This window comes from Nycticebus coucang, chromosome 3 (assembly GCF_027406575.1).
Source record: "Nycticebus coucang isolate mNycCou1 chromosome 3, mNycCou1.pri, whole genome shotgun sequence".
NCBI classification, from domain to species: Eukaryota; Metazoa; Chordata; class Mammalia; order Primates; family Lorisidae; genus Nycticebus; species Nycticebus coucang.
In genome coordinates this window covers 143,201,268-143,222,854 of record NC_069782.1, presented here as the reverse complement: position 1 = coordinate 143,222,854, position 21,587 = coordinate 143,201,268, and the positions used below count along the sequence as shown (strand labels likewise).

The 21,587-nt window shown below is 44.3% G+C and overlaps 2 protein-coding genes across 5 annotated transcripts in view; both read right to left on the bottom strand.

Annotated features, from left to right (window-relative positions):
- VWA2 (von Willebrand factor A domain containing 2) overlaps positions 1-11,874 on the bottom strand; it is a 42,486-nt gene extending 30,612 nt beyond the window's left edge. For all 4 annotated transcript variants that reach the window (XR_008378827.1, XM_053584184.1, XM_053584183.1 and 1 more), the window contains exons 1-4: positions 11,561-11,874; positions 5,235-5,296; positions 3,753-3,827; positions 2,938-3,071 (exon numbers count right to left, since the gene is read on the bottom strand). Coding sequence is in view for 3 of the 4 variants with exons in the window: in XM_053584184.1 (XP_053440159.1) it covers positions 2,938-3,071; positions 3,753-3,827; positions 5,235-5,286 (261 nt within the window). In the remaining variant the exon portion in view is untranslated. The remainder of the gene's footprint in view (positions 1-2,937; positions 3,072-3,752; positions 3,828-5,234; positions 5,297-11,560) is intronic.
- A 7,714-nt stretch (positions 11,875-19,588) lies between these two features.
- Positions 19,589-21,587, bottom strand: part of TDRD1 (tudor domain containing 1) — a 38,490-nt gene continuing 36,491 nt past the window's right edge. The window contains exons 22-24 of the mRNA XM_053584225.1: positions 20,709-20,936; positions 19,796-19,842; positions 19,589-19,714 (exon numbers count right to left, since the gene is read on the bottom strand). Of these exons, the coding sequence (XP_053440200.1) occupies positions 19,622-19,714; positions 19,796-19,842; positions 20,709-20,936 (368 nt within the window). The 3' untranslated portion in view covers positions 19,589-19,621. The remainder of the gene's footprint in view (positions 19,715-19,795; positions 19,843-20,708; positions 20,937-21,587) is intronic.

Genomic DNA, 21,587 nt, shown 5'->3' with positions numbered 1-21,587 from the left:
GCCCACATTTAACCCCCAGAATATTCAGATTCTTCCCTCCTCATAGAGACATTGTTCACCCTTTTTCACATAAAAATGACCATCAGGTTCCCTCCTGATGTTTTCAGCCTCTCACTGTTCTGGTTTCCTCCCACAGACACTGTTTTTGACAACATCTAACCTAAAAACAAGCCCCCAGAACTCAATGCCACATTCTAGATGTGGGTGGAACAGCACAGGAATACTTCTTGTCATGAATGTCTTACCCTGCTCACCTCCATACACTGCCACACCGCTGGCTGGCCATTTGCTGTGTGATAATGGGATGTGAATTCTGAGGGTCACCACTTCATTCTGGCCCAGAGGCTATCCATGGATAGCCTAGACAAACGGAGGAAGAACCCCAGCTCTTCCACACACAGCTTGTTCTTGAAATTGCTGTGCAACCCTAGAGAGTCACTTAGCCTCTCTGAGCCTGCTTCCTCATCTGTAAAACAGGCACCAATAATTCATACAGCTCTTGTCTTCCAATTTGCTGTCCTCAGAGATCTCCAGTCACTCATTTCAGGACACACTCTGTCAATGCCAAAGTCAACAATGTTTGATCTTTATGCCACCTCCTCCATGAGTAACTAGCAAAACTTCACCGAGAACCCTTTTAAAAACAGGCCCTGTGTGGAGCAGTGTGGGGATTCAGCAGTCCTCAGCCCTGGCCCTTCATGGTATGTGCTGGGTTGACATCATGGTCAGAATTTCTGTCTGGGCTACCCGTGCTTAGATTGAATGGTGTCTGCTATGGTGCAAGACTGCCTGTGGTCCAGGGTAATGTGCTCCAGCTCCCAATATGATGCCATTCTGGAGAAAATCTGGCCCTCGTTAAAAGCCACTTTTACTCCTAAATCCTGGAGGCTTTACTAGGATTAACCTAGGAATGTTATCTTGGAAAACCACTTCCTTCCTCAACCTGTATGTGAGTAGTCTCTAATTTAATGATGGCTTTCCAGACCATAATACTTTCCTTAGTTTTGAACTTTAATTTTCACGTGGTTCAAAATCCACAAAGTAGAAAAACGTCTGTATTTATGAGTCTCCCTCTGGACTTGAGCCCTGTCTGCTCATTCCCACCACCTCCCTCAATGGGAAATCACTGTTCGCAGCCTTTGGCAAATCCTTCCGGAGTTTACACATACACAAGCAGGAACAAATATAGATTCTCATTCGTTCTCCTTTATTTTTTACATAAAAACAAACATATCAAACATAACCATTTGCACTTTACTTTTTTATACTTATTTGTTCTGGTGTCTGTCTATGGCAGCTGTCCTTTACTTTATTATATGAATGCACCATATTGGATTTATTTGTCCCCTCTCAATGTATATTTTGGCTGCCTGAAATCTTTGACCATTACAAGCAATGCTGCAGTGAATAACTCTGTGTGGGTTTATTTTGCAGGAGACAGTGAAGAATATGTAAAAAAAATTACTAGAGGTAGAAGAGCTGGCCCCAGCTGTGTAAGGGTCCAGATTTTTGATGAATACTATTATATTCCTAAATAGAGGCAGCACCATTCCACACTCCACCAACTAGTGGAACACTAGTTGCTTAAAATTTGCCAGTGGAGCATGCCACTGAACTGTGAATCTCTGCCATCCAGTAAGTGGAAAATGGTATGTTAGTTAGACATTTGCTATTACAATGAGTGAGGCCAGGCATCTTTTCATATGCCTGAAGTCCATCCGTGTTTCAATCCTGGGAACTGTCTGTTCACTGCCCGTTTTTCAAGCAAGTTGTTAAAAAATACCCCTTTTAGGGTGGTGCCTGTGGCTCAAAGGAGTAGGGCGCTGGCCCCATAAGCTGGAGGTGGCTGGTTCAAACCTAGCCCCAGCAAAAAAACACAAAAAAAAAAAAAAAGCTCTTTTAAAAACAAGAACTGTGGCTATCACACTTTGCTGCTACTTAAGACCTACTATTTAGGGCGGCACCTGTGGCTCAGTGAGTAGGGCGCGGGCCCCATATGCTGAGGGTGGCGGGTTCAAGCCCAGCCCCGGCCAAACTGCAACAACAACAAAAAAGACCTACTATTTAAAGAACAAAAAACAAAGATACTGGCTAGATTCACTCAGGCATAAGCAGTCCATTTCAAATGAACAGAGACTGGGGCTATCCTTTATATGAAGACTCTAGTCTGCTGAGGCAGTCACAGTTTTGGTCTGCTCAGCATGCTTGCCCTTTCCCATTGTTCTGCAAACACAATCTCTCTTTCTAAGGCAGCAGTTCTCAACCTGTGGGTCGCAACCCCTTTGGGGGTCGAATGATCCTTTCACAAGGGTTGCCTAAATACATCCTGCATATCAGATATTTACATTATGATTCATAACAGTAGCAAAATTACAGTTATGAAGTAGCAACGAAAATAATTTTATGGTTGGGGGTCATCACACCATGAGGAACTGTATTAAAGGGTTGCGGCATTAGCAAGGTTGAGAACCACTGTTCTAGGGGTAAATCAAATCCACCCCTCACCCCAAAAACTTGACTCAGATCTGGCCAAAGACTCCTTTCCCTGTGACTATTGTGATTGGTTAAGGGATTACCTTTTACCTTGTGACTTATGCCTGCCCAATCAGAGCTCTCCCTGGAACTTTTGCCAGATCTACAAGGAAAGAAGTCTACTTAATTATTACTGATGTCACTAGCTTGCAGAACCATTCAGAGCAATTCTCCTGTGTAAGGAAAACTCTGCCTGGGAAGGAAGCCAACCAAGAAAAGCAAGTTGAAAAGAGAAAAAAAGAAAGATACCTGAAAGCTTTGGCTGAGCCTTGGATCCCACTGTGCTCCCACTGAAACCAGGATTCACCCCTTGAGCTCTCAGTTCTGCAGCCGGTAAATGCCCTCTTCTGCCTACCACAGGATTTCTGTTATCAGCAACCAAAGACTGATAAGACTTATACTCACCATCTCGGAGCTGATGTCCAGAGCATCACAGACTGTGATGGCAAAGTGCTTGGACCTTTCAAAGCTCCCTTTCCCGATGCTGTGAGACCCATCTAGCAGAAACAAAATGTCCACAGCAGCCGAGCACCACATCACTGGAGAGAGTGGGACAGATGGGAGACAATCAACTTCCTTGTGGTTTACAGGCAAGTGGGTCTCACTCCCAAGTAGAGTGAAGGCAGAAACAACCTTGTGGTGGGCCAGGCTGCTGTTCCTCTTAGCACAACAGGGGACAGATAAACTATGGACAGCCCAGGCCAGAGGCAGCCCTCCTCTGAAGTGAGCAGCACACACTCACCACCGACATGAACACAAAAGTCTTTGTAACTACAGAAGAATCTAGTTCAACAATACTAATTAAGTCCCACCAGAGGGTCTCCTGGGCCAGTGGGGGGTACTGAAAAGCCATGGTCCCAGCAATGTAGTCTGGGATACAGCCAGGCACCAAAAAGTTCAAACAGCAATAACAACAACCATGGGGAGGGTACTCATTAGGGAGGACGAGGAAGGAGGACAGAGGGAGATGGGGTGTCTGGGTGAGTAGTCAGGCGACAGGAGACCTTGAGGTGCAGGCCAAGAAATTCAGCAATAGAGATTTACTGAGTTTGTTTTGTTTCGTTGTTTTAGCAATGAGAGTGACTTAGGCCCCTGTTTGGGGAAAAGGATTCTGACCACAGAACAAAAGGAAGACAGGAGTGGGGGCAGAAACTCCCCAGGGAACATGGTTTCCCTTGGGTGGGTCCTGTGTTGGACAATTAAGAAAAATGCCGGCTTACTTTTGCTGGCCACTGAAATTTTCCCGATGGTCTCCTTGCTCACAAGGACTTCTTGCTGAGGGAGGGAGGGGGTTACTAGAAGAGAAAACACAGAAGTCGACATTACCAGGCAATAGGGGAAGAATTTCAAGCTCCACGTTATGTGATCAGAACAAACAGATAACAGGAGAGAAAACAGGAAGGTGGAGAAGGTCAGTGATCCTCGCATCACACCAATCACCATGTGGATAATCAACTAGAGAAAACTCTGTTCCATCTCCCCCAGGCTTGGGGGAACAGGGAGATGGTGACAGCAGCCTACTCGGCAGACAGCAGATATACACTCACAGACACACAGAACAGGGAGGGACTGCAAGAAAGAATCTCAGAGGCCACAGTCCAACCCCCTGGCTTTCAAGAAGAGGGTCCCAGGTAGATGTGGCCATGCCCCATGCTATGGATTATGCAGCAACAGATAAGGAATATGCAATCTCTTAAGCTTAAACACAGTGGAAAAGATGTATTTTTTTTTTAAAAATTCACAGAAAAATAAACTCATATTTGTATGAGGGCAGGGTGACAGGAGGTTTGAATACAGAAATCTGACCTGATCTGGGAGTCTCAGGGGAATTCTGCTGGGTGCTAAAGGATGGGTAGGAGTTTACCAGTGTGGCAGTGTCGGGGTGCCAGGGTGACTCCAGCAGAGGGGCCACTGTAATTCAGAGCCTCCCTGGTGTGAATGAACAAGAATGCTGGGCGAACTGGAAGGAGTGTGGGGCTGCCATGAAGACTGGGAGGGGAGGGGACGCCAGAAGGGACTTGACAAGGCCACACAGGATCAGGCAGGGCCTCTTAAGAGCAACAGGAAGTCACCTGAAAGTTTCAGGTGGGGGTGGAGAGGGGTCCACATGTGATCAGATTTGCATTTTGAAATGGCTCCCAGGTAGACCTAGGAGGCTACTGCATTAGTCTAAGCACATGATGATGTGGCTTAGACTGGGCAGTTGGCCATGAGGTAGAGAGAAACAGCTGGATTACAGAGACAATCAGAAGTTAAAAATCAAAGGGATTTGGGCCCGGAGAGGTGGCTCACGCCTGTGGTGGCACTCTGGGAGGCTGAGGCAGGTGGATTGTCTAAGCTTAGGAGCTGGACATCAGTCTGGGTCAGCGGTTCTCATCCTGGGGGTTACAACCCACAGGAACCGTATTAAAGGGCTGTGGCATTAGGAAGGTTGAGAACCAATGATCTGGGCAAAAGCAAGACCCTGTCTCTACTGAAAAAAAATAGAAAAATTAGCCAGGCGTTGTGGGGTGCTTGTAGTCCCAGCTACTTGGAAGGCTGAGGCAAGAAAGAAGACTGCTTGAACCCAAGAATTTCAGATCACTGTGAGCTATCTCAGGGGCAACAGAATGAGACTGTAACAAAAAAAAAAAAAAGGATTTAAAGCAAACAAAACCCCCAGTACTTCCCCCGCACCTGCCCTTCATCAAAAAACATCTTACCTCTGGAAAACAGGAAAATGCAGGCGGCTTCTAGCAACAGGAAAGAGGCCATGTTGATAGAACTAGAAGGGCCAGAAAAGAAACGAGACATCAGCAACTGCTTCTGTGAACTCCCTACCAGACCAGACGACACACAGAGCTAAGAGGGCACCCTGTAAACGACCACTTGACAGGAAGCATGGCTTAATTACCCAGGCATGCCAGCAAAGAGCCTAAAACACCATCAGGGACCTAGCTCCCATCCTGATGCCCTGCGACCCTGAGGGAGGCCACGGTCCCTCATTTGCTAAACAAGGAGAAGGCCCAGATGCGGCCAACGTGTCTGTTTTAAGAATCCTGTCTGATCCCCCTGCATCAGGGACCTGTGATGGTCAGACCTTACTCGGCTCTCCAGATTTCAGAGCAGCCCTGAAACAAACTAAAACACATGTCTCAACCAGCCGAGAGCCTTTGCACAAGGTTTTCCTGTTTCCAACAACACAGAAGCTCAAGTCTTCACCTAATCTAAATGAAAATTGGCTGTGATATCGCAAGAGCGAGGAAGTCGTGAGCTCCCCAGACATGATCAAAGGGTGAAAGTGGCCAGACAGGACGCAGGCCTGCTGAGGAGCTCAGAAGCATCCTACAGGCTTCCAACCCCAGCACATGTCAGCAAGACACTTTGTGGCTTTCCTTTCCTCCAAGCACATGTTATTCCACACAACAGATGCAGGACAAGCCTCTACCTGCTGCGTGGGAGCCAGGCAGGGGTGAGGCAATGAGGGTGAGGGCAGGGCAGGCAGAGGTGAAGGGCTTCTCAATGCCACCTACCCTTAGATTCAGGATGAGTTTCTGGAGTTACAGCTTCTGACCATGGGTGCATGCAGGAGACTGAGGCTCGGGCCCCTCATCCTGTGAGGATGAGGTGGAAAGAAGTTCACGGCCATGCAGGAAGGCACCCAGCAGGCACACACACCCCTGCTCCTGCTAGGAGACCAACGTATGCAACTTCACCTCACTCTGCTCTGTACCTCTGTGTGCCTAGTTGAGTGTTTTCAGAGTCTCCCAAGTTTTTGCTCTTTAGAACAAAATGTATGTTGGTGATCTGCAAATGAATGCAAGATGCCAGATATGTCCTCCTCACAAGCATTGGGACCAGATGGCAACCTCGGCCACATCTCCCGTCCAGGCCCCTCGACACATCATTACACAGCCCATCATCGCACAGCCGGTCACCCCAGCTTGTGCTGAAAACCATCACTGCAGGCAGCAAACGCCTGAGGCTAGCACTGTATCGGAGTCACCCCTAGAGCCCTGGTGACCAGTACGTTCCTGTATATAGTTGAGAGGGCAATATGCTTGTAGAATAAACAACGCCCCAGAATGCCCACTGCAGATGGGCTAGAGGGAGCCTTCCAGATACATCTTTGCACTCACTTAATTCACCGCATTTTTGCATACCAAGATAACAAAGGAAATGCTACTTCAATGCTGACAGTATTGTTACCACTCTTTGACTTCCCACCCAATCATCTCAAATATTCAGTTTATTTCCCACTCATCACATATCAGAACTTTCTTACAATACTAATTTGACATCCAAAATACAGCTTATACCTGGAAAAGTTTTATTAAAAGAACAAATTCCACAATAAAAGTCAATAGCTACCACTATCTAGTGAGCTTTTACTGAGTGCCTGCCACCAGGCTCCACATTTAGCACCTGTTCTTCTAATCCTCACAGCCGGCTAGTAAGGATACAATATTCCCATTTTGCAGATAAGGAAACTGGGAGGCATAGAGCAGTGTTTCCCCCCAGGTTGCACAACTAATCAGTGGATCAGAAGCCATTCTGGCCTCCCTAAGATCTGTTCATTCTGTGACCTTCTCAACTCTGGGGAAAAGACTCTGGGAGCCACCACACAATGTTTAACCAGGGAGAGGTGTTGGGACTGGGGGGCAAGAGGGGACACTCTGGCAGAAGTCCAGGTTCCAGGAAGAAGGCTATGAACTATGGGCAGTGATAAAACAACAGCAGCATAATTAAAAATCTGCCAGCCCGAACCCTGCCCTTGGGTAGTTTTCCACTCAGCCAATAATACCTGCCAGCAACTCCCACACTCAAACATATAACCTGAGATTCTCAAGGCCCTCTGCATTCTTGGGTAAAGCAGTTGGGAACAATCTGCAAGCTAGGGGCAGAAACAGACCTCTCTTTCCCAAGTACACCTAGTCAAGCCTTCTCCATGTCAAAATACCCGGCATATCACCTGCCTTCCTTTCTGTTCCATTACTCATGCTAATCCCACGTTGTTCCTGGCTTCTGGGGCTCTCATGTGTAGACGTAGGTGTCCCCCTGCCCAACTCCTCATCTGATTGTGGGCCTTCAGATCCAGGTCCCACACAGCACTAGCAGCCTTTGGGCAGCGGGTGAGTGAGGACTGCCGCAGGAGGTCACAAAAACATCCCACTCTGCACTATCCTGAGCTTATGTTTCCCACTGCACAGGAAGGAACAAAGGCCAAACAAGGTTACTTTTAGAAAAGGGCTGGACTGGTGATATCGGAGGGCAGTTTTGCAGGACAATGCCTGCCTTTTCCTCTATGATCTGAAATGAAATGGGTACAGGGTGAAAGAGGAAACCACTTCCACCTCCTTTCAAAATGCAATTCCAATCCTAAATATTATTAGATTAGCCCTTGGCAGCCTCTTCCGAATCAGCAGGATGGGAATCTGAGCCCTTTTACAAGAACAGTCAACACCTGAACAGGAAGACTAAAATCGGAGGTAAAAGTCTCCAGCCAGTAAGTCCTTGCTGTCTTTCCCTGTAACAACCCCTTCCTTGTCCGTTTGGCAAAATACCTGGCTCAGGCCCACAGAGCCAGGAATGTGGACATGTTTCTAGTTTGATATGGCGGAAGAGTGTTTTACAAGCTGCTCAGGGAAAGTCATGCTCCCTGAAATATATCAGCAAGTTTTCAGAACCCAGCAGCCTGACAACCTAAAGTCAGCACCCAGGGACAGACAATATGCTGTATTTTGTTTTTTTGGTTTCTCTTTTGAGACAGGGTCTCACTCTGTTGCCCAAGCTGGAGTACAGTGGCATCACTGTAGCTCCACTACAACTTAGAACTCCTGGGCTCAGAGATCCTCCGGGCTCAGCTTCCCCCATAGCTGGAACTACAGGCACATGCACTACCTTGCTCGGCTAATTTTTCTTTTCTTTTTTTGTAGAATTAGTGTCTTGCTATGTTGTTCAGGCTGGACTCAAACTCCTGGTCTCAAACAATACCCCCTGCCTCGGCCTCCCAAAGTGCTGGGATTACAAGCATGAGCCACTGTGCCTGGCCACATATGCTATTTTTGAATCCTCTAGAGCAGCGGTTCTCTATCTGTGGGTCGTGACCCACAGGAACTGTACTAAAGGGTTGCGGCATTAGGAAGGTTGAGAACCATTGCTCTAGAGGGACAGAGAGAAACCGGGAAGATGGGCATAAGGCCTCCCATCCTGCAAAGAAACATTTTTGCCAGAGGAGATTTTCCTTGTTTGTTTTGTGAATATGTGAAAATGTCTTAGGTTGTACAGAACCCCAATTCACTGCAGAAGCATTGGGATACAGAAAAACACACACAGGAAATCTAGCTCTGCGTCTATTTCTTAGGTCACTCTGCAAACAACCACCTCCCCTGCCTCAGTTTATCTGTCAAATGGGGAGAATCGCAGTTTCACAAACTCAGTGTTAGAAGGATCTGCTGAGGTAATGAGAGAAAGTCCTTGCTAACTGGTAAAATGCTTTCTAAATGAATATTAAAAGATTATCATGACATTTATATATTAATTTAACAAACTCATAACCTGTAAGGCAGACATTTTCATTTCCATTTTTATAGATGAGGAAATAGTTTTAGAGAAGATGGGGCCTGAGGCCACCAGGATAGCAAAACACAAGCCTGGAGTCCAGCCCAGGTCCTCTCGGCTGTGACCAAAGGCGCCCACCGCACAGATGAAGTAGAAGGAACAAAAACTAAATGCCGGGTGGTCCGAACCTGAGCCTCTCCACTAAATCTCTTCATTTCAGTCTCTCAAGTTCCTCCTCTCTAAAATGGGAGGGACACCACCCATCCTATTTACCTGTAAAGGTTGTTACCAGGATTCCATAAAACCACAGCACAGAAGCCCACTGGAAAAGGGCTAAGTTTCCTAATTTGAGATCAGAGAAATCCAGCTGAAGAGAAGAGACTCATGATTAGGAAAGGTGGTGGAGGATTGAGGGTACTAATCATACTCAGAGGAAGTCAGCAGGTAATTCTATGGATGGAAGAAGAGGAGTAAGCAGCCCGGAGCTGCTTGGAAGATGAAAAGGCAAACTAAAAGAAAGGACTTCAAATGTATTCCGATCCCAGCCGGCTCGGGGTCCTGCTGGAACAAGAACGTTGCAGGAAATGGACGTGCAGAGTCACCAAGTGATCCCCAATCATCTTGTCGATGATGGGAGAGATTTGTTTTATTCTACAATAGTCTCATTGGATGAAATAAAAATTATCAATTCTATCACAGCACTTCAATTAAAATAATTTTTAACTACTGATGTGTTAAATACAACAGTTTGAGGACCACTGTTCTAAAACACCTCATAGTATTGCTGACGCTTCCGTTTTTACAATCACGTGAAATTTCCCTTACCCACTAAAAATGATTAAGCATCTGCCCTATGCCCAGCGCCTTTCCAGGTGCTGGGGATACAATAATGACGCTCTGTAACTGTAAGATGCACTATTATCAAAAGCACTTTCACCAGGAGCTTTTCCCCAGTGTCATCACTGCCAATTAATGATTGTGCTGTTGATGGAGCTCGCTAAAAAGCCAGAATGGAAACTTAAATTTATAAGGGTGTCTGTCAAGTTCGTGTGCAGTTTAAAATAGTTTACTATTTCAACTTTCACACGAACTTTATGGACACCCTGTGTTATTAAGTGTAAGAAGCCAATCTGAAAAGGCTGTATGATTCCAGCTATGACATTCTAGAAAAGGCAAAACCATGGAGACAGTTAAAAAAATCAGTGATTACCGGGGGTTGGGAGGAGAAGGGATGAATAGGTGGGGCAGAGAGGATTTTTAGAACAGTAAAACCACTTTGTACAACACTATAATGGTGGATATGTTATTTTGCATTGGTCCAAATCCATAGAACGTACAACACCAAGAGTGAGCCATAATGCAAACTATGGACTTTGGGTCCTAGGGACATGTCAGTGTAGGCTTGTCAGTTGTAACAAGTGTCCCACTCTGGTGGACATGCTGATAATGTGCCTGTGTGGGGTAGGGGCGGGAGGTCTATAGGACATAGCTGCACCTTCTGCTGGATTTTTGCTTTGAACCTAAAACTCTTTTAACACTGGGTCATCTATAAACAGCTGGGCCTCTGGCTGTGATTCACTCAAAGGGGTCCTCAGCCTGAGAGAAGGAAAAGTGACTCTTGATTCTGGATGGCACACCAAAAACTAAATTTAAAGAAAAATGTCATGGATGGTTTTCAGTCACACAGAAGGGAGGGAAGAAGCAAGGATTCCACCTCATCCCCTGGGACTTGCCTTGAGCCCTCATCTGGGAAATTCTTATATGGGTGTCTTCAAAAGAATAGTAAGTCCTGAGGGGATTTGAATCCTAGTCACAAGAGTAACAGCATCAGGTTGCTAAAATGTGTTTTACTTAAGGATGTTTATCCGAAAATTGTACCTGACTAATCATTCAGGTCTGGGAGCCAGCACACTGCCTGGTGTCCCCACTGAAAGGCCCCTCTCAGCTGGCCTCTTGATTCCACAGTCAAAGGTAGCCCCCACCCCTTACTTCTCTGCCAGTGCCCAGATGTTTGTTTTTTTCCTCCAAATCTATGCATCTGGCAAGTTTCCAAGGTACAATTCTGAGACCCTCCCATTTACCAGCCCAGCAAGTAGCCAAGCCTTACCCTCTTCCCGGCCCTGGAAGGAGAAAAGCAGGAAGCAGAGCCAGACCAGGTGTGGGGAGGCGGAGGGATAGGGTTCGTCTCAGCCTGTGCAGTCACCACAGACGAGGACAAATGCCCAGGACTTCCACTGCGCAATCCAGAGTCTCTCAGAGGCCCCTTTCGGTTCTGCTTGCAAACCGGACACCTCCTGGGGCACGCCACTGCCTGGGAAAACCCGCACGGAGTCCCCTTAACCAAATGTGTGCTATAATGGAGGGGAGGGGTGTATATCCCCAACGCCTTTATTCAAGGCGAGTGCCTTTTCCTGGACCTCAGGGAAGCTCGGATTTAATACAACCTGCGGTCCCCGCCGCCCCAACCCCGAGCCTCGACCCCCCTTACCTGCATACAACGTCCCTCCGGGCAGAGACCAGAGAGGCGCGCGCCTGGTGCGCTCTCCCCGGAAAGGCCGTCCAGGTGGGAGCCCGCAGTCCGAACAAAGCCCGCCACGTCCAGGCGGGGCACGCGGTCTCAGAGCCCGGGGCAGGGCGGGCTGCTCGGCTGGGGGCGCGCGGAGCCCACGCTGGGCGGCGACTCGCCTGGAGGAGCGCGGCGACCCTGCCCGGCACGCGGGCGGCTCTGCTCGCGGGCGGGGCCCCAGCTCTGGCCAGGAGGGGTCCCTGGGGGCGGCAGCCACGTGGGGCACCTGCTCGCGTCTCCGGAGCGGCCGCGAGGGCGGTCGGAGGCGCGCTCGCAAGGGAGGCGCGCGGGGCGCTCCGGGCACCCAGCCGGCCTCGCCCTCGCCCTAGCGTTTTTTCAGGAGGCGTCAGCCAAGCTCCGCAAATAAACCAAGGCCGCCTTTCTAGGCGGGCCGCCCAGCCCGCCAGGTGCGGCCCAGAGCACCGTGCCATCAGCTGTCTACTCCGCAGGCTTTACTGCTCTGACCCATGGGAAAATGACTTTGGCGTCCTATCTTCAATGGCAATTGACTTTCGTTTACCTGTCCTATTACTGCAGTTGGGTGATAGGTCGACCTTTTGGCTAGCATCCTTGAGTTGTGGGCGACTGAGTTTTTAAAACGAATGCCGCAAATCACAATCTCTGGGACGACTCTTCGTACGCAGTAAACTCTCTAATAAACACTATTATTTGCATAATCTATAATTTTTATACTTAATCCAAAAAGTGTCATTGCATAACGTGTGCTCATTGCAAAAAGAAAAAACCCCAGTAAGCAGCTGATAAAGCACTCACTCATTCCCGGGAAGCAGCTGGTAAAGCACTCACTCTCTACCACTAAGAGATAATTAACATTACCGTGTATGTTCTTCCAGTGTCATTCTGACTATATAAAAATGTACATTGTTTTAGTTCATTACATACAAGCTGTACACTACGATTTCCTGCTTTGCATTTTGAGCCTCATTCTGTTTTGAACTACAGTGAACTTGCCTGCTATTGTTGAACATTAAATTTGCGATATTTTTTTTGCAGTTTTTGGCCGGGGCCAGGTTTGGAACCCACCACCTGCCGGTATTTGGGGCCGGTGGGTGCCCTACTCCTTTGAGCCACAGATGCCGCCCTAAACTTGCGATTTTAATAATACATAATAGAATCTTTGTGCTTTTTAAAATTTTTTTTGCAGTTTTTGGCTGGGTCTGGTATTGAACCCACCTCCAGCATATGGAGCCTGTGCCCTACTCCTTTGAGCCAGAGGCGCTGCCCTGAATCTTTGTGCTTTTGTCCAGTTCTGTGGAATGAACTGCAACAAAGTAAATTTCTAGGATACAATGAATATATTAATTTAGGACTTTTGATTATCAAATTCCAGGAAACTTGACCTGTTTCCTCTTTTCCATGCTCTTCCCCCATTCTTATAAAATGTCAATCTGACAGGCAAATAATTTTGTATATCTTTTTAAGACTTCAAAAACATACCAGTTTGTAGTTCTCAGATGATTTCCAGCCCTCTGAGAATGCTGCCAATTTCCAGTAAAAGCGGCCAATGTTTAACTCTAATGTTGTCAGCCTCAGTGAAGAGGGGAGGGGAAAAAGGACTCATTTTTTACTTAATTCATTTCTCCCAATCACATTTAGTGAGCACCCAGAAGTAAAAATGAGGCCACATCAGAGCAGCACAGCTAATGTGCCAGCATGTTACTGCAACAGGGGACTTACCTGGAAGTCTAAGTGCTGGGAGAGGGATGGTCTCTATCTCTACATCAGTGCTGTCCCAAAGAAATGTAATGCAAAATGTATGTATAATTTTAAATATTCTAGAACCATATCTTAAAAGTGAAAAGAAACAGGCAAACTAGATCTCAATAATATTAACCTAAAGATCTGAAATATCTCAGTACGTAATCAATATAAGCTATTTTATAATTACTGCCCACTTTAATTTCCACTAGTCCCATTCTAAGTGCTCAATAGCCACGTGGCAGCTTTCTGGCTGAATCAAATAAACATGGAATGTCTACAGAGGTAAAGGCCTGGATTCAACCAACGTTTGAAACTGAGTAAGTGCTCTACATCAAACTGTCAACACTACCGTGTCATTCTGGCAGTATCGTGAATTTTGTTTTTAGTTTCCAATCTACAGGTAAGCCTTACGTATTCGTTGACTGCATTTTGAGAGGCACCTGGATGCACCCTGATGGAGGCAGAGCAGCCTTCTGCTCCTGCCTTGTAATAATAAGAGTCCATCTCCTTTCCTGGAGGGCATACATTACAGGAGGGAAGCAACTCCCCGTCAAAAAGTTATCACCGCAAGGTCTCAAGGTAAGAAGGCAAGCACAGGAAAGTGGCTGAGGCTGGGCAGCGACAAGTCTTAGGAAGTTGACTGAAGCCATGGCTGTAGGGCCAAGGTGGAAGAACTTCCCTAGGGAAGCTACACCAACTGCCAGGGCAACAGGAGAATGTCAACAGTTCTCCAGGTGAGAGCCTTCTGTAGCCTCGCATCAGCATGCACGGGGGCAGTAACCTTCCAGCAAGCTGAACCATCCTACTGCTTTGAACTGCTTGTTTAGAATCACAGACTGCCCTCTCATGACTGAAACCACCCTGACAATCTTCCTTGTGTGTGCAGTAAGAACCATTTAGAACCACCTCCACTGGCAAGTAGCCAAGATGCCCTCTTTGGATAATCCCAAGAGAGCTCAACCTGCCAGACCCGGGCAGTTGTGTGGGTGAGGAGCCCACTAGTAACATTATTTGTTGCTTTTGGTTGGCAGTCTCAGAGTGGGCCCCACGATGACTTGGCTCCTCTCCTGGTGTCTGGCAGCTTAGGGTCCTGCTGGTAAGTAAAGATCCTCACGTGTTGGCTCCTGGGGGTATTTTTTATAGAGAGAGCAGAGCTCAATTTTAGAATGCTAATCATTCTCATTCACAGTTTTTGAGATTTTTACATTTCTATCTGCTACAGCAACAGAATTCTAGCAAAACCCCAGGGGTGTTCACGGTCTGCACAATAAAAACCCCTGGCAAACTGGACCTGATTTCTCTCAGTATTTATAAGGCCTCTGCCCAGGAATAAACTGTTTAGATATTATGGCCTCTGCTCTGCTGTAAGCAGAGTCTGAACAAACCAGGTATTGGGGGAGGAGGGGTTGGATCCAAAGACTGGGATAAGCTGGTGAGATACCACAACGTCAGGCACAGTGCTGGAGCACAGCAAATATTCACTGAATGAAACATCAGCTGGCAATACTGAGGTCTGACAATTAAGTTCCCGAACTCATCCTAGAAAAAGTGCTATATACCTTACTGCTGAATATCACCAGAGTCACCTTCAAAGTACTCCCCTGGGGAAGCCATGCTCCAAAGCCATTCTCTGGTCCACCCTTCAAAGCAATTTTGGAACTCCTTCTCTGGAATGGCCATCAGAGCTGTCACTGTATTAAACTTGATGTCAATTATTTCCTTTATTGTTCAATATTTCCTTTCTCTTTGGGTAAAGAAAAAAGTCATTGGGGTTCCAGATCAGGTGAGTAGGGAGAAGGTTCCAAAACAGTCACTTGTCTGCTGGCTACAAATCCCCTCACGGATGGTGTCGTGTCAGCTGGTGCACTGTCACGACACGAGAACCACTGAGTTGGTGGTGAAAAGTATAGGTTTTCATCTAACTTTTTCACACAGCCTTTTCAGCACTTCCAAGAATATAAATTTGGTCAACTGTCCATTTGGTATGAATTCATAATAAACAATCCCTCTGATACCGAAAGAGGTTAGCAACATTGTTTTGACTCTGTTTTGGTCGTGGAGAACTGGCTGATTCCATTGTGCGCTTGGACACTTTACTTCAAGGTTATATTGGTACATCCATATTTCATCAGCAGAGAGTGATGAAACTGCTCAAAACATCATCTTGTCTCTCCAAAAGGTCTTGGCAAACTTCGATTCCCTTTTGCTTTTGTTCACCAGTGAGCAACTTCGGGTCCATTTTTGCGCACACCTTTCTCATGCCAAGATTTTCAGTGAAGATTTTTCTGTTTCTCTATTGATGTCTACTTGGTCAACTACACTTCCCACAGTCAGCTCATGATTTTGATGCACAATTCGACAAATTTTTGAAATGTTTTCATCAGTTCTGCTTGGTACTGGCCACCGACATTGCCACACATCCATGTGAACACAGCTGTGAGACACTGACATACCAAGGTTATTAAACCTTACCAAGTTGTTTGGTAAGAGCTGCCAATGTAAAGACATGGTGGCAAGTTTGCAAACTTACTTGTCAGACCTTGTATTAAAATGTAAAACTTCTTAAACCTACTTATACCTAGCCTGGTGGTCTAGTATGTCCAATCCAGAAGATTTAACCCATATCCCTATTTGTGAGAATATAGATATTAGGCTCTTTGGGGGAATAAGGCAAACAGCTGAATCAGCAAATACTATTAAAGTGTATTTAATTAAAAGTTTTTACTCAAATTTCTAGTACCTAGTAAGTACCTTGTGATAAAATGTTGAAATTTAAAAAGATATTTTGGCTTATTTTTTTAATGTACCTTGTCTTGCTTTCTTGATTTTCCTTAATAAAGACGATAATGTTGTGACTCAATAGACTTCATCTGCATTCCCTCTGTGACCAGGATGGAACAGGCAGAATGGACAAACCACGCATCTAGTATCCAGGTTCGTATAAGGAAAGGAAATTTGCAAAATGCCGGCAATAAGCACACGGGTGAAGCTGGCTGACAAATGAAAGAATTTTATTGGGCAAAGCAGCATAAACTTTTATCTAATAGAAGCACATCAATGTTTAAACAACTTTTTACATATGGAAAAATTCCATTTAATCTGACAGATTAGCTGACACACGTTACCAGAAGAAACAAAACAGAAAAAAAAAAAAATGTCTTAAGTAACTGTTTTGAGTTGGTGACATCATCTTCACTTGTCAAGAGTCTTAAACTTAAATCATGGAAAAATTCCCACAGAGAAACAGAAGCTGGCAAGAAAGTCAGTTGGCCCATAATTCCACACGTCACGTAAATTTTAGGAGAATCTAAGATTATTTTCTATGCTTTAAGAGAAAAAATGTATTCTAGCCTAGTTTTTTTTTCTTTAACTTAAATTGATAACTGTATTTGTGCTTTAGCAAATAGTCAATTCTACCTACAATGAAAATCTGGCTACAGACTTGAAAGGACATTAACAGCAGAAACAGAAAATTCTTTCTCTTATTGGAGTAGTCCAGAGCTCAAGGACAGACTCTGTCCCCAAAGACCAAAAGACAAGTGATCTAATCAAGGAGTCAGAGAAAGAAGCCAAATGACTTCAGAGTGCACAGGAAAAGAAGAAGATAACAAAGGAGCAAAGAACATTAATTGTATGGAGAAGGCAGATGCAATGCGGGGAATATTTTTTTAGGAAACATTTTGAACATATAAAAAATAATAAAACTTGTCTACCTGGCTAACTAGAGGTATCCGATCTTAACAGTTGGATACAGTTATCAAAGCCATATATTTCTTCTTCAGTACCTTTAAGTAATAAAAAGTTATATATACAGTAGAAAACCTCTATGTATTCCTTCCTGGTAGTCCCATAAATTTGGTATGAGTCTTTGGTGGGAGGAATTTAAGAGGAGAAAAATAAAACTAACCAATCGAACAGAAGAATGGGAGGCAAGCCAAAAAGCAAAAATGGAGACATAGAGGTCATTAAAGAAAAATGAGACAAAGAGAAGGTGCCCAAACAAAAACCCAAGTTGCTGTACTTGCTCTACTAAGGCTAGCCTTCGCTGTCTCCTTGCTCATTAAGTGTTTATCTCCAAGAGAGACTGTTTCTGAAAGAGAAAAATCAACTATCATTATGCCTTATAGAAAGACTCGATCACTATGGTTCTTAATTTCTATTTTAAGTGCAAGCAAACCAAGCATTCACTTTTAACTAAAATATACATTTAGGTCAGATCTGTCAGTTAAAAAAAAATTAACTGTCGTAACAGTGCTATTTGTTAAACACGGCTGTTTAGACTCCCCCTCACAAATATAAAATACAGCTATTGGCACTCTCCTTCACATATAAAAAACAGTTGACATGAACTTGTGGGTTAAAGTATCTTTTTTAAGCAACAGAAGACAGAGGGTTTTAAGTTCTCATCACCACAACACACCCACTTTCAGAAATTTTATGTTAACAATTTAAAATAAATTTCTCCAAAGAGGATTAAGTCTTTTAAAACAAATTTCCTCTATCTCTAGGAAGAATTTAAAAGAGAGAGTTCAACTGTTATTTTCACCACAATGAAGTCTGCTTAAACAATTAAGCAACCAGGTATGTGAGTTTTTTTCTAGTAATATAAACCCCTAGTACCATGCTCTGGAACCAATCTAATCTAAAAAGATGTGGTAAGATAGCACACAAGAGACAGCAAAGGGCGGTAGAGAGAACTTAGCTGGTAAGTTTCCAGACTGGGCCTGTGATTTGGGGCAGCCATATAAATAACCTCTCTGAGCCTCAGCCTTCTCATCTCTAAAATGGGTTCTATGTTCTTTTCAAAGGTATTGTGAAGACTGATTATGTGCCTAGATGTAAAAGTGCTTTGTAAGTAAGGTACTATCCAAATATACGGTATTAGTATGCAGACAGCATCTATTTATTCCTATAGTAGGAGAAAAGCCCATTCAATTACTACGCTTTTAATCAAGTTTTTTTAAAGCTACTAAGCCCTGTCTTCAATATGAAACAACAGAAAATACGTTTCATCTTAAATGTGTATGCTTTCATAATACCCTTATGAAGAAAGCTATGACACAGATAAAAAACACATACAAGTTAACCAACTTGGTTAAAAATATGCTGACTGCGTGCTAAGCCTAAATTCCAGAAGTCGACATCATTGCCTGTTCCTTCATCTATGAAACTAAAATCGCCATTGCATTCAAGATGTTAAATTCAAGCACACTCAGCAGTCAGTATTAAGATAGTGTATTAGAAAGGACTGAAAGTTGTAGTTGCCAACTGGAAGGTAGTATTTATCAAAAACCACCCAAAATTTGTAAATGATACAAATCATAAGAATCAAGACTGCTGATCTTATACTAAGGACATTTTACTTAAAACTCAGTTATACTTTCTTAAAAACAAAGAAGAAACAGCACATTATCACATGGAAAATGTGTTTTAACACAGTTGTTTCCTGCTTGAGAAATATTATGCCCGTGAAACATTCGCAATATGGCCTCTGGGTTATTTCCAAACAGTCTAAAATAAACTGCACATTAGTCGACAAAAGCATACAGATGAAGTCAATCAAAGCTCCTTTGCTTTTGGCTGGAACTGATATTAACTCTAAGTGGTAAGAAGGACAACTTCCTTCATCTTCATCAGAAATTCTAACTGGCTACTGATCATAAAGGAATTTCTGAGAGCCATCTTAAGACAAAGGATCCCAGACAGTAAAAAAGAAGCAGGGAACTATTGGTTTAAAACTCACCAATATGTTCCTTAAACACCAGAACCACCACAGCCAAAAAGGGAGTACATTTTGTTTTGAAATAAAATATATTGTTGGTGAAGCCCACTTTCCATTCTTGGTCCCTTTGACACCCCCCATAAAAAGTGCTGAACACGTTTATAGCAGTATGCACAAGTGAGATCTGGGTTAATTTCAAATCTAGACAAAAAATTTGAGGCTAAACTTGACCTCACTACAATTTTTACAAGTCCCTCTACATATCAATAACATAAGCATTCTCAACATCAAACAATAAGCAGAGGCTGACATAACCAGAACACCCCTGGGCTCCATTCCATTAGCAGGGTCAAAGGAAAATGGTCAGATCAAACCTAGGAAGACAGCATAACATTTACAACCAAACCTGAGATCATCAGATCACAAAATAAAGTACAACCTCTCCAGGGGTTATATCCCATCAGATCTAGCCTGACAATGTAACTGGAGATGTCCTACTAGTGACAACAGAAGTGGCAAAAACATCAAATTGAACTTACTTAACTTTTTAACAGTTTTTTCATTTCGATAAATTTATTTTGATTTGTTGGATTGTTTAAGAGGAAGAGAAGAATCTGTTCGTGTTTTTCAACCTACAGGTGAAAACGAAATAGCATAATTTAACTTCTGAAAATGCCAGGAGTATCATTTCACTCAGAGGAAACTTTACCTACCTGTTTCTGTAACTCTGCACAGCAGCAGTTCATTCTATGCGTCTTTTCTAAAAGGAAATACAAAATAGCCATTAGATAAGATACTAGGTAAATAAGAAAAACTTGGAGTCTGAACTGTAGATCTGCCCCTTGGGTACGGACTCCAACTGCAAAGAACTTGATCAATTCCTCTGGGCTTTGATGCTCTCTACTGCATGACCTGGATTTGACCAAGTTAACACCCACAGCACCAACATGTAGGGTCCTTTGTCTATCATATATGGAATCTCTTTTTGATTGAGGGCAGGCCTGCCAAACACACATCTTCTGAAGCATCAGGAAGATCTAACCTCAAAAAATATAAGGTGTTCTCACTTTGATCGGGATCAAAAGCAAATTGGAAGGTGCAGGCAGAATGCTTGACATTTCCAAAGCTCTTGCCTTGACTGTGATGGGATGGTGCTGAGTCTGATCTCAGGAAGATACGGCCTCAGAGGACAGCTGCCACCAAGGTGGCACCTCAGTGCTGGGGTCAGGATCACAGAGGAAGGAGAGGCGTGTGGCCACAGTGGGTGAGCAAAGGTCAGGCCTTTCCTGAGATACAGATTATCTCTTTTTTTTTTTTTTTTTGTAGAGACAGAGTCTCACTTTACCACCCTCGGTAGAGTGCCATGGCGTCACACGGCTCACAGCAACCTCCAGCTCTTGGGCTTACATGATTCTCTTGCCTCAGCCTCCCGAGCAGCTGGGACTACAGGCGCCCGCTACAACGCCCGGGTATTTTTTTGTTGCAGTTTGGCCGGGGCTGGGTTTGAATCCACCACCCTCGGTATATGGGGCCGGCGCCCTACTCACTGAGCTACAGGCGCCGCCCCAGATTATCTCTTTTATTCATTATACTTTACGTCTGTTATTAATTACATTTAAAAAATACCTTTATTTAAAACACTTTGCTTTGTAGATGTGATGTTTGTTGCCAGACCAGATGCCATGAATTTATCAGCGACACTGATAGTACCATTCTCGGAGCATTTCTCAACTGACACTGTATGGACATTCTTAGTAACTCCTTTCACAGAAAGCATTACATTCTGATTCAACATGAAATTTTTTAGTAGCACTATTATCAATTGAGAGGAGCTTCCATTCAATTCCATTAGTCCTGGAAAAAAAAAAAAAAAAGGAACATAATAGTCTTCAAGTACCTTTAAAAATTATAATATTTAGATCAATTATCTAGGAACAATAAGCAAAGGCTTACTGATTTTAGCCATTAATTTAATTATACTTTGATGACCACTGCAGTTACATTAAAAAAAAAGTTTACTCAATAAACATTTTTTTGATCACCAATAAGACATCAAGAACTAATCTCAGTCTAGGGAACATAACACAGTGTCAGCCCTCATATATTCCAAGGAAAAAACAAGCAATAATGAAGATAATTTTTCAACTCTGAGTCAAAACGAAAGTGGACTATGAGGCAATCAGCATTGTATTACCTGCAAGGGCCTCTGTGTAAAGAAATCAGGAATAACAATAAAAAGCCACTCTAGGTATTTTAGTTCACTTTATTCAAATTCCAACTGAACAGGTGAACATACGGACTCAGTACATAGTGAGGCAACCTACAGTGGTGTCACTTGAACATGCCTAGAGAGAGCTGTGACAAAGCAGAAAGACCCCAGATGAGAGGTCAGATGACCTGCTCCACACCCTGGCCTGGCCACTTACTAGCTTTGCCCCCAGTAACCAGAATCTCTGAACCTCCGCACTCCGAAACTGATCTGCTAAACAAAGGTAGACTAACTGA